The sequence below is a fragment of the Engystomops pustulosus genome, chromosome 5 (assembly GCF_040894005.1).
Source record: "Engystomops pustulosus chromosome 5, aEngPut4.maternal, whole genome shotgun sequence".
Taxonomy (NCBI): domain Eukaryota; kingdom Metazoa; phylum Chordata; class Amphibia; order Anura; family Leptodactylidae; genus Engystomops; species Engystomops pustulosus.
The window spans coordinates 65,984,138-65,999,437 of NC_092415.1; the positions used below are offsets into that span (position 1 = coordinate 65,984,138).

A 15,300-nucleotide genomic window follows, 5' to 3' on the forward strand; every position below is an offset into this window, starting at 1 on the left:
CAGCCCTCATCACCATGACTCCTCTAGCACTTGGCTGTCAAACCTGCCAGTGTTATAATGAGCAGCTTTGTTATAGAAATATAGAACTACAAAAAGGGGATTTGGTATGTACCGGCCATGGCACAGAATGACGGAGGGGCATACTGAGATAATTGATGGCAAGTTACCATTAATCCGCACTTGGATTGTTGAAGGGAATGAATGCAGGTCACAGACAAGACAGCCAGTGACTGAAGGAGGTCTGCAGAGCCACAAGTTCCAGGCATTCCCCACACATTCCTTCATAGGACCGGCCTTATACATCACATGTCAGGGTATCATTGTGCCCACGTACATGCAAACCCTGCGCCCACGTGCATCTCCGCTTTACCTTATACATGGCATAGGCTGTGAGGACGTTCCCGCTCTCTGAATTCTTCAGAATGTTCACTATACTCTCAGGCAACCCAACCATCTCCAGGAAAGGAACCACATTTATTCCCCTGTAAAAACAAATAAGACAGAATAAAATAATGAAAATTATCGGAGTGCTTGATGCTGCTCCAGCGGTGGAAACATTTCAGTTTGTAAATAACCAGAACGCAGTCAGATATGGCTTCACTAGATGAGAAGAGGATGACTGCAACTGAATCCATTGTTTATGGACATAGTGCGCCCTCTAGTGGGTATTACAACTCAAAGCAAGTGAGGGGCCGTCACAACTCAAGTTAAAGCCGATCAGTCTACGCTTAGTAACAGTCTTATGGAATATAATACATTCAGAAAGGCAGCCAAATGCAAAGTAACAGTTCATTCATCCATATCACTTGTGCTTTTTTTTGTCTACTAACTCACACGCTAAAGGAATTATCCTCCTTTAATATTAGGGGTATGTAAAAAATAATGTGGGGCACCAATGCAATGCAAACTTTTAGATTACTCTCTACATTCTTAACAACACACTGGGGGAGATGCGTAAATCTGTCAGAAAACTGGAGTCATTTGCACCTGTAATTCTGTGCACCACAATTTAGACCATCTTTAGGCATTGTTATAACTTGTCCAAAATAGGGGGGTTGCCTTGGTATGAGGGGCCGTGCCCTTCCAGGAGTGGCCCATGCACCAAACAACTCAGTCTGTGCGCCCTAAAATTCAATATTGTGGTGCCGCAAATTAGACCAAAAATAGTTAAGGTAATTTCAAAGTTAAAAAAAATTTAAATAAAACCTAAAAGTTCAAACTTCTCCCCTTTCGCTACAACTGATATAAATATAAACCATAAACAATATAGGGCAGCAGTGGTTAGCACAACAGCCTTGCAGCACTAGGATCCTGGGTTCAAGTCCCATCCAGGTCAATATCTGCAAAGAGTTTGTATGTTCTCTCCGTGTTTGCACTAGTTTTCTCTGGATCCTCCTGTTTTCTCCCACACTCAAAAACATACTGGTAGGTTGATTAGATTGTGAGCCCCATGGGGAAAGGCACGGATTTGGCAATCTGTGTGCGCTATATATGGGAATTAAAGTATTATTATTAAAATCTAAAAATAAAAACAGTTAGTCCAAATCTCTGAACTAGCATTTTTTCACCATTTTGTAACACATAAAAAAATAAAACATTATCAAAAGGTCATACAATCCTCAAAATGGTAGCAATGTAAACATGAGCTCATATTGTAAAAAAATGACACATCTCTGTGCACCATAGTATAAAACAGTTATTAGCATCAGAACACAGCAAAATGAAAACTTTTCTTGTACAGAACGTTTCGCTTTTTTAAAATGTATTAAAAACACAATAAAACCTTTATAAATTTGATATCTCTGTGATCATACAGACCCAAAGAATTAAACAGACCTCTAATTTTGGGCACTGTGAAAACCAGCCAGAGAAAAAAAATAAAAAAATACAACATTTGTAATTTTCCGCCAATTTCACTGCATTCGGAATTTTCTCTGGTTCCCTGTATTCAGCATGTAATAAATACTGTCACTATGATGTACAATTTGCTGTAGCAATGTGTTGTAAGCAAAAAACAAGCTCTATAAACGGAAAAATAAATACGTTTTTAAAGGTGGGGAGTAAAAAATGGAAACGCAAAAAGGAAAAAAAAAGTGGCAAATGGGTTAATACATCTCCCAAATATTACCCTCCTTCCTAAACCATAGACCACCCACATGTGATTTTACAACATCAGAAGCCACAATAATGCAATTAGTTATAGATGATATTACTTTCCTTAACAGGGTTCAAGTAGCAATCATTGAGACTTATACTAATCGTATACAAAATTGTACTAAGCCAGTCCACAGATCAAAAGTTACAGCATCCTAGATAAGATACCTCTATGAAGAGAAAACATTAGACAAGACCAGAAAAGATTTCATTTACCAAATGCCTTCTTTTAGCTATAGTTGCAGGGCGAGTGTCACTTGGGACGCCCCTATCTTCAGTGCTATAGTATATACAGCCATGCTATTAGTGTCATATTATAGAATATGAATCTCATCTTCCAGGTCACATTAGACTTGTGGTTCTGTGAGCTACAGGTAGTAACGCCCTGACGAAGCTTTGGAAGCACGAAACGTGCGTTGGCGTAATCCACTATTTTTCCCGAAAGCAATCATAATGAGTATGTTTGAAACTTTTTGATTTATATAATTTCTACTACTTGGTGGGAGGACTAGTTATTGCGGACACTGTGTCCAGGTAAACGTTTGGTGGTGTAGCCTGAAAAACTTTTCACTTATGTCCCTCACTATTAATACAAATGAGAAATTTTTATGAATTGACATTCCCTGATGTAACTATGAAGGTCATGTAGTGGATGTAATCATAACAAATAACAGTTTTTTGGAGTCGCACTATATCTAATGGTTTTAAATAATGCAATGTACATGTGGCTTTTATTGATCTAATATATAAAGCAGAGTGTGTGTGTGTGTCTGCTAAAGGAATCTGCACCGTCGTGTTAACAATCAGCAAATTTTGCACTCCCCGATTTCCAAAATACACTTATTAACCAAAATATACAGAAGCCATTAACTGCTGCTGCTGTGGCAGTAAGAAGCTGGGCCATGATTGGTTGTTATTCTGCCACAGGTTATTAATATGAGCTCTGAGCTTTAATTGGTTACTTTAATGAGTATAAGACGCTTATGTGCAAGGTAAAATGGAAAGTGATAGAGATTTATCAGAAATTCTGAAGTAAACTGTTCCAGTTGCCCATGGAAACCAGAGATCAGCTGTAATTTTATAAACAGCTGTGGGAAAATGTTGAGCTCTGATTGGTTGCCATGGGCAACAAGAACAGTTCTGCTCACAGACACTTCTGATAAATCTCTCCATAGACACAGAGACAGTCAGACAGAGACAGTCAGACAGAGACAGTCAGACAGAGACAGTCAGACAGAGACAGTCAGACAGAGACAGTCAGACAGAGACAGTCAGACAGAGACAGTCAGACAGAGACAGTCAGACAGAGACAGATAAAGAGATACATATAAAATATTTTTTGCTAACCCATTCTATTTTGTAAAAACTAAGAGCGGTTATTTATTATACCAGGCAACGCCGGGAGCTACAGCTACTAATCAATAAAATTGTATTTTTATTAGGACCTTTGGTTCCTCTCTTTTTGGATTTTGTAGTTGGAAATGTGAGCTGCAGATAAACATTTCCGCTCACAACTTTGGAGATTTTTTTTTTTAATTGATTTCACATAAAAGAGGGATTTCTAGAAAGGATATTCAATCCCCTACCTGAGAGCACTAGTAGTTTAGTGGGTAAATCTTGTGACACATTACCTTTAAGGGGATTATTAAGTAAAACCCTTGAGGGTGGAATCATAAAAGTGTGATTCAATCTGTATAAATTGTCCGAGCACCACACAATCTACTGTCTGGGATACTTTAATAGCCTGGAACGTATAATGCAAAGGAGGACACTAAGTTTAGACTGACATTTGCGATCAGTAGCAGCTAGAAAGGGCAATAATGCCAGCTGGTTGAGGGGTAACTAAAACAAACACTTGTACTATAATATGTGCTGATGTCAAGCGCTCAACTCTCCAGCTGCAGACTGGAAATGTGTACGGTACAGCTGACGGGTAATACGCACGAGAAACCGGATTCCTAAACAAGAACAGATGTGAAAGCACCAGCTAGCTGGGAGAGACAGAAATAACCTCCAAAGGGTTAAATAATGTCACTTCTAATAAAGCAGCAGAGCCGATGGAATAGATAAGGTACTTGGAATTAAAAAGGTTTTCCCAACAAAAGAAGTTAGGCCCTTTCCACAGGAGAGGGCCCAACCTGCTGATCATTGACCATCTCTATTGAATGCCGTACTCATACACGTGCGTCCTGATGCTCCGCTCATCTCGGGGAGCGGCAAGGGGTATGATTGTGGTACATCAGACCCCATGTTCTAGTGATCTGAGGGGTCCCATTATTGAGACCCCCCACTGATCAGCAGGTTAGGCCCTATACTGTGGATAGTTCGTGGGAAAACCCCTTTAAGCTCACTACAGTGTTTAGTCCTAAGTCCTTAAAGGAAACCTACCAGTTAGAATGGCAGGGGTAAGCAGTAAGTACCGAGCACCAGCTCAGGGTGAGCTGGTGCCGGTACCTACTTTCGTTAGTGTTATTAACCGCTGTATCGCGGTTTTAACACTTTTTAAACTTTAGAGCAGAAGACGCTTCGGCGCTGAGCCCTACATAGGAAATGCTGGAGACGTTGCGCACGGTCCAGCGCAGCGCCGGAGCCTCTTCTGCTCTAAAGTTTAAAAAGTGTTAAAACCGCGATACAGCGGTTAATAACACTAACGAAAGTAGGTACCGGCACCAGCTCACCCTGAGCTGGTGCTCGGTACTTACTGCTTACCCCTGCCATTCTAACTGGTAGGTTTCCTTTAACCTTTCAACATCCATGTACAGCACAGGGCTACCAACACTGTATGAAAATGGCTCACAGGGCGAGCCATAGTCACACAGAGGTGGGGTTTGCTGCAAACACCCACCAGTAATATTCTCAATGGGTGCTTCGTGTATTAACCCCTTGATCATCCCTGGCATTTAAAAGACTGCGGCACGTGGGCACTGCCATCTTTGTTCAGCTCTTTGCTCCCCATGATGTCATCAGGTAGTAACGATTAGTTGTCATGACAGCCTCGGGTCTTTGTCAGGCACAATGCTGTATTGTTTCTGCAGATTCGTTACAATGTGCCAGTGGCACATTGTAATGAATCCTATGTAAAAATGCCATTAATTGCAATACAGTAGTATTTTAGTATAGGGCAGAAACGATCAGACCATCTAGGGTTAACAAACCCTAGATGGCCTAAGAAATAGTAAAAAAATAAATTAATTAAAAAAAATATTCTAATCACCCTCCTTTCCATAGAAATGATAAAAATGAACAAACAGTAGAAAACAAAACACATGTTAGGTATCGCCGCGTCCCAAAATGCCTGAAATTTCAGAATATATAAACAGTTATTTCCGGCACTGAATGCCATAACGGAAAATAGCTCCCAAATGTCTGAAACGCCGCTTTTACACTATTTTACATCACATAAAAAATTTACTATAAAGTGACCAAAAGTCCTCAAAACGTTAGCAATGAAAAAAATCAGCTCATCTCGCAAAAATGTACCGTATATTCCGGCATATCAGACAACTTTTGAAGACAGAAAAATCTTCTGTCTTGTCTGGGGTCGTCTTATACGCCGGTAATCCCGACCGCCCGCCGGTGGTCGGATCGTGCTGCATGGAGAGGGCTCACGGGCTGAGCCCTCTCCATAGCCGGTAAGTCTTTGCTGCATATTGCAGCAAAGGCTTACCGGTAACACCGATCGCGGGTGTTTTCACAGCGATGGCTGCCGGCAAAGCTGCCGGCAGCCTCAAAAAGATAGCGGCGCATGGGCGCATACTCACCCTCCGGTGGCCCCGATGTCTGCGCGGCTCGTCTTCAGTCTTCCGCGCCGCCTTCTTTCTTCTGCTGGGCGCCGCCATGTTTTTCCCCGGGGCGGCGCCTAGTATGACGTCAGCAGCGGCGTGTCATACTAGGCGCCTGCCGGGGAAGATCAATGGCGGCGCCCTGCAGAAGAAAGAAGACGGCGCGGAACACTGAAGACGAGCCATGCGGACATCGGGGGAGCAGTGCAGCACATCGGGGCCACCGGAGGGTGAGTATATAAGTTTTTTTTTTTTTTTAATGCTGGGCTGGGCTGTGCTGTATACTACTGGGGGCGGTGCTGTATACTACTGGGGGCGGTGCTGTATACTACTGGGGGCTGTGCTGTATACTACTGGGGGCTGTGCTGTATACTACTGGGGGCTGTGCTGTATACTACTGGGGGCTGTGCTGTATACTACTGGGGGCTGTGCTGTATACCACTGGGGGCTGTGCTGTAATGGTAGTGTTGTTGTTGTATGCCTTATGTTTATGAGCGACAGTTTTCCTGCTGTATACCTGCATGTCATAAGAATTTACATTAAAAAAAGGACCATGTTAAACTCAAATCTGTTTTTTTTTAAATTTTTACCGGTGTTTTGTATGCGTTGGAAAAGGGGTAGTCTTATACGGCGAATATATCTTAAACTCTATATTTTAAACAGGAAAGTAGGGGGGTCGTCTTATACACCAGGTCGTCTTATACGCCGGAATATACGGTATATACAGTACATCTTACAAAGCTCCATACACCGAAGTATGAAAAAGTTATTAGCGTCAAAAGATGGCAAAACATTTTTTTTCGTACACATTGTTTTAATTTCTGAAATTAAATTTCCCAGTACACCGCATGGAAAATTTGTTACGCAGAAAATAAGGCCGCACACAGCTCTGCAGACAGACAAATGAAAAATTTATAGATTTTTGAAGGTGGCTAGCAAAAATTAACGATAAAACGCTGCGCCTTTAAGGGGTTAAAGCAGTAGTCACATGTTAGGATTTTCAACTAATATAAATTGATTATACATTTATGATGCCATATATTTCCATCATTTTCACAGGACACAGGACCATCTATCAGGATCTACAGGCGCATATCCTTTTAAGACCAACATAATTATTTCTCTCTTTAACCCCTTAAGGACGCAGGGTTTTTTCACTCATTTCTCGCTCTCCACCTTCAAAAATCCATAACTTTTCCATTTTTATGTGTACAGACCTGTGTGAGGGCTTATTTTGTGCGTAACAAATTTGACTTTCCCGTAATGTTATTTATTTTAACATGCCGTGTACTGCGAAGCTGAAAAAAAATTACAAATGTGGAAAAATTTCTTTACGACTTTGACTGTGCGCTCCAAATAACACCTCAGCTTTATTCTTTGGTTCGGTGCGATCGCGGTGATACCAAATTTATACAGGTTTTATTTTGTTTAATTTTTGAAAATGTGTTAAAACACATGTGTACAAAAAAGAAAAACATTTTTTTTGCCATTTTCTGAAGCTAATAACTTTTTCATACTTTGGCGCACGGAGCTGTGGGATGTGTCATTTTTTGCGAAATGAGCCAACATTTTCATTGCTACCATTTTGAGGTCTGTGCGACATTTTGATAGTTTTTTATTCCATTCTTTATGTGATGTAAAAAGTCGCATTTCGGACATTTGGGCGCCATTTCCCATCTCGGAGGTCATCGCCGGCCGTAACCGGTTTTATATTTTGATAGATCGGGCATTTTGGGATGCGGCGATACCTAATGTGTCTGATTTTTACTGTTTATTATGTTTTATATCAGTTCTAGCGAAAGGGGGGCGATTTGAATTTTTAATATTTTATAAAATTTTTTTTTTTTTTTTTTTCACTATTTCTGGTCAGATCGTTCCTACCATATACTGCAATACTTCTGTATTGCAGTATATGACATTTTTGCAGCTCATTCATTACAATGAGCCACTGGCTCATTGTAACGAATCTGCAGAAGCCAGATAGCCTCAGGTCAAATGAAGACCCTAGGCGACAATGACAACTGATGCCTCCCCCCCCCCCGATGATGTTCGGGGGCGCGGCGATCGGAATAAAGATGGCGGCGCCCGCCGTCTTTTAAATGCCGCCGGCGGCAATGAAAGGGTTATTAGCGGTGGGGGTTTGCTGCAATATGCAACAACCCCCACCTTTTATGAAGAGGACTCAGCCCGTGAGCCCTTTTCATACACTCCCTGTACCTCTGCGCCGTAAAGCGTTAAGGGGTTAAAGACCAAGAGGAGGAATTATCATTCCCCACCCCTTTGGATACATCCTCATGATGTATCTAGTGTAACGTACAAATATTCACCAGGCCGCAGAATTGCGTCATAACAGGCAGAATTTCACTCATGAAACCACACAAAGCTACAGCGAATTCATAAAAGTGTGTTCAACATCTACCTGGAGTGAAAGTTACGTAAAAGGGGCACTTAATCAGTTACTGGTGGTTGCCGGTGCAGCGTCACCACTCCATGTTCCATCTACCGTCCGAGACTCTCGGTGTCCGCATGAGGCATTCTTGCGCAATGTGCGCCCAGATAGGCTAGACACTGAGGGGAAGGGAGCTATGCTACGAACTAGTGGGGCGCATGCGCAGATGAATGCGGAGATCTTGAGGCCGGCTCTGCTTCAACTGCAAAGATGCTGACTGCGCGGGTGCGAGAATGCATGATGTGGTCAGCGAGAGTTTCGGACAGCGGGCGGAACATGGATTGATGACGTCTGCCGAAGGGCGAGCCAAGGGGCGTGGAAATGACGGGGGAAGGGCAGGTGAGGGGCGGTATAAGTAATCACACACGGAGGAGCGGTTTCTTATGGCTAAGACGAAACTACTCCTCTTCTGCCCCAGCCAGGGGACGAATTAACCAGTCAAAGACCACATAATATTGTAAGTTAATATATAACTTTTTTTTTTTCTGTAAAACCGATTTTTCATACAAAAACTGTTTGGCAGTGTATGTACAATGCTCTATGGAGACCTGGGGGGGGGGGGGCGATGTGCTAAAAATGGGTCTCCTGGTGACGGGTTCCCTTTAACAAATATTCTGTTTTTTTCTGTCAAGATGGGGTACATTAATGACAAAAAAAAATGAACTTTTTTGATCTTACCCCCTTTTTCAGGCAAACCAGAAAACTGCCTAAAAATGCTCTAAACCCATCTCCAGTATTGGTACATATCCCCAGCGCTTCCTCCCCTTCGACTAAATCTAGGTCATACATATACACACAGTCCTGCACCAAGTACAATGAGCTAATGCAGACACTTACTTCACAGCCCCATAGTAAAATGTTCCGAGCCATACACTGGAGGTCAGTACATGGACTGTAACCATAACTTTTCCATACTGCTTAAAAGTCTTCTTAAACCTCTGCACCAGGCCAATGGACTTGTCTTGTAAAGGATCTGTTTCGTCTACAGTATCATCGGTTGCAGTAACAGGAGCGGCAGTCTCTTTACTTTGCACTGGGTTACTGGTTGCAGGTGAAGGACTCCGGGGCTCTCCTTTGTCTTGTGATGAATCATGTCTAGGGGCTGAATGAAACCATTGGTTTTGTCCATGAAACATTAAAGCCTGGCATCCAACCCTCGGTGAGATAAGGCATCGCTGTCTACATGCTCGTAATCTGAGAGTGGAAACGGCTATTATACTGGAATTACATCTCAGATATAAGGTCCTCAGAAGATGCATGATGACATCAAATCTGTAAACAAGAGGATAAAAACTGTTACAGCATTAATATACCAAAACTAGAAAATAAAACCAGCTTATAGTATGAAGGAGGTATGTTTAGGCGCAGATTGAGGCAAAATCTAACATTGCTAAGCAGGAAGAAAAGCTAAGAAAATGTTCCCATTGAACTGAAGGAAGCAAAGTTTGTATTAGAGAGGAGCAGAAAAAGGCACCAAACATGGACCTGCTGCAGTACAAAGGGGGGAACCTGTGCCATATAACAGACATGGAACCCACAGCAATGGGAAATATCCACTCAAATTCTGGAGTTGAAGGATAAGGCTACATTCACATGGACGTATGAAAACGTCCGTACAGTACCGTTTTTTTACGGGTTACATACAGCCACATTCATTTCAATGGACAATATGTCTGACCATTTATATTGTCGTTGTTAACTCGTTCCGTACCGTATACTAGCCATATAAAAATATAGAGCGTGTGGGGTCATAGTCAAGGAAATGTACACCACCTTATAGTCAAGGAAATGTACACCACCTTCTTTAACCTTTCGGGCATTGGTGCCAATTTGGTTCCAATGACAATATCTTTGAACAGCTTTACATAAAACAATTTCTACTTAGTTTACTTCCATGACATGAGACAAACTGGATACAGGCAGTCCCCGGGTTACATACAAGATAGGGTCTGTAGGCTTGTTCTTAAGTTGAGTTTGTATGTAAGTCGAAACTGTATATTTTATCATTGTAATCCCAGCCAGAACTTTTCTGGTCTCTGTGACAATTGGATTTTAAAAATGTTGTGTTGTCATAAGAATCAATATTAACACTAAAGCTTCATTACAGACACATTTGATAATTGTTATAGCTGTTTATTGTAGCCTAGGGCTAAAGTACAGTAAATTACCAATATCCAGAGGTCCGTTTGTAACTAGGGGTCGTATGTAAGTCGAGTGTTCTTAAGTAGGGGACCGACCGCCTGTAGTTTTATAAAAAAAACAATAGAATACAAAATGTGAAACACACCTGGTGGACATGTATCAAAGGTGTCTGAGGTAAAACTGTTCAAGTTCACTGTTCAATCAGAGATGAGCATTAATCTTATAATCAGCTGTGGGAAAATGAAAGCTGAGCTCTGATTGGTTGCCATGAGCAACTAGAACAGTTTTACCTCAGACACCTTTGATACATGTCCCCCAGGTGTGTTTCACATTTCCACTCTCATAGACTTCTGATAACTCTCCCCCACTGCCATTTTTTACATTCAATTTTTATTTGCCCCGTAGTAAAATGTAATAAACCTTAACAAAATTCATAAAAAAATATTTACAGTGTCAATCCATCGTCTGTTCCTAGATTAAACTAAATATACAGAGTGTGCAAATAGAGTCTGCAAAATTGTCAGCTTTGTCTCTCTGCAGTTCCCTCCTTCAGCCCCAGTTCTGAAGAAATACCCATTTGAAGTGTGCCACTGTCGTGACGAATGTATATATATATATACACATATGTGCCATTCGCACAGGTCATGTGTAAATAAGACGCTTATAGCTGTATGGCAAAACTGTAGAAAAAAAATTAGCCAATTTCAAAATTCAAAATTATCTGTTTTTCAAACTGATTTGATGTTTTATTACCAAAATGAGTTACCATTTTATTTCTATAGGGGTTTTGGAAGTCCTGGTAATAGAAACCACCCACATAGCACTGTAATCCATGTGGCTGTCCACATTGGTCAAATAACTAAATATACATGATAAATAGATCACTGTAACCTGTATAGATGTATATAAGGTCTAGTCCTCCAAACTAGTCAGGGTATTTGCTTACACACAAGTATTGCACATTACCCAGAGGAATAACAGGGACAATTTGGTTATTTATATTTAACCATTGATTGACTTTTTCTATGTATGTTGTCTTTTTAAATGGATTTGTTTTAATTGATCTTAAAAAAAGTGTCATTTTAGGCTTTCTACATTTTGGTGTTTGTTTCCTTTTTTTGTGGTGTAGCTAGAGCAGAGTGTAATAATGAAATGTCCCACCACTCCCCTCCATCTATCACACTATCTACTCAATCATCTATCTCAGTGATGGCGAACCTTTTAGAGACCGAGTGCCCAAACAACAACCAAACCCACTTATTAAAATGCGAAGTGCCAACATGGCAATTTAAGCAGGCAATTTTGCAACGGCTTTTAATTGTATTGGCATCCTGAGGACACCAATATAAGTTAAGAGAAAGAGGAAAAATGCAGATCATCATTGTAGCTTCACTTCAGGGTACCCTGAAAGGGAAGAGTTGCGGGGCCCATAGCAGGAGCTCCAATAATAACAAAGCCTTGTCTGCACCTCCTTGCTCCTCCTATAGTCCTGGGCTATGTGTAGCTTTAAAATAGCATTGATCACAGCACATCCTGGGTGGCCAGGGACTGCAGGACGAGGCTTTGTGTCCTGTCTGGAACTCTGTGCAGAGTTGATAGCCTGGGTGCCCACAGAGAGTGCTCCGAGTGCCACCTCTGGCACCCGTGCCATAGGTTCGCCACCACTGATCTATCTAATTAAAATGCACAGCACATGGGACAGAATGAAGACTTGCAGGGGCACAATGCACATACCACTGCTCTCTCTCCTGTCTGACATTTCCTATGAGGGATGGGGGTAGGGGAGACTGTGTATTTGTTTCTATACAAGTGTAGGGAAAGCTGAGGGAGAGATTGTTACTGCATTAGTTAGGGCTCCTGGCAGCACATGAGAGCTGGTAGCAGCCATGAGAAAATCAACTTAGAGAAGAGGGTGTGTGTCTTACATGTACATTCTCACTCCCTATTCAGCCCAGTGTGGAGGAGATGTGCCTAGCAACGGGCATCTTAGGAGTCACTGAGAGTGGTGATAACAGGGGGAAGGCTGCTGAATAACAGTGAAAGGAACAAGATTAAGTAACTAATCCAATAGCAAAAGGCTTAAAATTACATGAACTACAACATATCAGAATTTTTTTTAAACAACGGTTACTCTTCAAAACCACTTTTCCCTAAACAGATAACGGACAATATGTGCAAGAACAGTATATGTTACCTGAACACATGTAGTCAACTTATCAATATCCAGAACAAGCGGTGCCGTCACAAAGGTTCTGAAAACGTGATCCACATACTGTGCAATTGGTGAACGTTTCTGCAAAATAAAATAGCATTTTTAGTAATGTGCTGCACAGTGTAATTTATTATTATGACCCATTTAATAGACAGACTAAAATACAAAAGATCCAGAAAGGGCAAGAATGGAATATGCTTAGAAATATAAACAATAAGCTACCACATATATGGAATATTTGCTTATGATATCTCTGAAACTATACCCCACACCCCCAACAGCTGATAGTCTAAGGGCTCACGCAGACAAATGTGAAATTGTGACGTGCTAGTTTTTTTTTTTTTTTTTTTTTAGTTTACCAGCCAGTACACATCGCCATTTACTTCTATTGGCTCATATCCATGTTTCCGAGCATGAGGTGATTGTCCCAGCCATGAGATACATACAGCAGGTCCTACTCCACCCAGAGTTTGCAGCTTGGGCATTATTTTTCTACTGTTCTTGGCACATGAGCGACTGCCACCTGTTGATGACAGTCAATCCCCAAAACAAGGGTCACACAGGACACCACATCCAGCTCTCCAAAGGTCTGAGTGAATGATGTCAATCACAGCAGAGGGGATGTTCTGAGGAGGAGGGAGCTTGACTTTGCACGTAGCTCTCCGCCTTCATGATTTTATACAACCAATTAACTTTTCACTTAAAAGTGGATTTTAGATAATACCATGAATGCTGGGCCATGAATTAAACATGATCTGGAGGGTAGATCCAGTGCCTGCACTCGACTGCCCCCCCCCCGTACACGGCCATTGCCTGCATTCTTCCCCCGTACATGGCTGGCCAGTGCCTGCACTGGCCTACCCCCCGTACATGGCCAAAACTCTGTACTCACCTTTCCAACGCCCGCGCAGGCCTTCTGTCTTCAGCTTTGTCTCCCCTTGAGGTCTCATTGCCTACATCATGATATCAGCCGCTTGTTGAGATCATAGTGGGTGCTGATGACGGCGTGCACACCAGGACCTCGAGGGGAGCCGAAGACGAGCCTAAGCAGAAGACCTGCAGGGGGCATTGGAAAGGTGAGTACACAGGTTTTTTCCATTGATTCGAGTATAACCCGAGTTAGGGTTTCCCAGCACAGTTTTTGTGCTGCAAAACTTGGCTTATACTCCAGTATATATGGTAGCTCAGGTTTTACAGTTTTCTTTTAACAGCTTTTTTATATTTTCATTTTTCACTCCCCATCTGAACGACCAGGCCCTTTTTCGTTTTTGCATTTTCATTTTTTCAAAAATCTATAACTTTTTTATTTTTCCATGAACAGAGCTGCGTGACGGCTTGTTTTCTGCATTACAAATTGCACTTCATAGTGATGGTATTTAATATTCCATGCCTTATACTGGGAAGCGGGTAAAAACTCCAAATACAGTAAAAGTGGTGAAAAAATGCATTTGAGACATTTTCTTGTGGGCTTGAATCTTGCGGCTTTCATTGTGCATTATTCTTTGGGTCGGTGTGATCATGGGGATACCAAATTTGTATAGGTTTTATAGTGTTACAGTCACAGTGTTATAGTCATACATTTACAAAAATTAAAACCTCCTATACAAAAAAATTAAATTCTTCATTTTCGACTTTGGGCGCCATTTTCCATTACAGGCAGTCCCCGGGGTACATACAAGATAGGGTCTGTAGGTTTGTTCTTAAGTTGAATTTGTATGTAAGTCGGAACTGTATATTTTATCATTGTAATCCCAGCCAGAACTTTTTTGGTCGCTGTGACAATTGGATTTTAAAATTGTTGGGTTGTCATAAGAGTCAAGATCAACAATAAATCTTCATTACAGACACATTTGATAACTGTTACTGCTGTTTATTGTATCCTAGGACTAAAGTACAATAAATTACCAATATCCAGAGGTCCGTTTGTAACTAGGGGTTGTATGTAAGTCGGGTGTTCTTAAGTAGGGGACCGCCTGTACAGGGAAAAGTCATTATATTTTGATAGATTGGACATTTTGGGACGCGGTGATGTCTAACATATTTATGATTTGAGGGGGTGATTTGAGTTTAATTTTTAAAAAATGTGTTTTAAATGTTTTAAAACTTTTTTTTTTTTAACTGCTCTTCAGACTCCCTAAGGTACTTTAACAATAGGGTAACCCTACAGTATGGCAGTATATGGGGATTTCACACACCATCTATTACAATGTGCAAATCACACATTGTAATTGATTGTGTAAAACAAGATAACTTTTAAAACGATACTAATAAAGCATTCTGTGCTACAGTCTCCCCCACAGCACTCCCCCCTCCCTCTGCCTTATCACAGCAACAGAGGAAGTTTAAGCAGAGATGGGGTGAGGAAAGCGCTCCTGCACAAACTGTGTTGGCAAATTTTAGATGCATCTCTGGTGAATTATGAACGGACAGTCTATTTGTCCCCTCAGCCCGCGTTCACACATTGTGTTTTGGTTCAGTTTACATTGGGTTTTGAAACGCATTACAAAAGCTGAGGAGAGGTGATTTGCCCAATTACTATATTGTTAATATTAACATTTACA

The 15,300-nt window shown here is 41.4% G+C and overlaps 1 protein-coding gene across 5 annotated transcripts in view; it reads right to left on the reverse strand.

Moving 5' to 3' along the window:
* Positions 1–15,300, reverse strand: part of FAM210A (family with sequence similarity 210 member A) — a 30,289-nt gene that overhangs the window by 12,550 nt on the left and 2,439 nt on the right. For 2 of the 5 annotated variants that reach the window (XM_072152286.1, XM_072152285.1), the window contains exons 2-4: positions 12,722–12,820; positions 9,223–9,657; positions 371–482 (exon numbers count right to left, since the gene is read on the reverse strand). In XM_072152286.1, coding sequence (XP_072008387.1) covers positions 371–482; positions 9,223–9,644 — 534 coding nt within the window. In that variant the 5' untranslated portion in view covers positions 9,645–9,657; positions 12,722–12,820. Of the gene's footprint in view, positions 1–370; positions 483–9,222; positions 9,658–12,721; positions 12,831–13,631; positions 13,706–15,300 lie in introns of those variants that run through there. The other 3 variants (XM_072152289.1, XM_072152287.1, XM_072152290.1) reach the window with 3 other exon arrangements.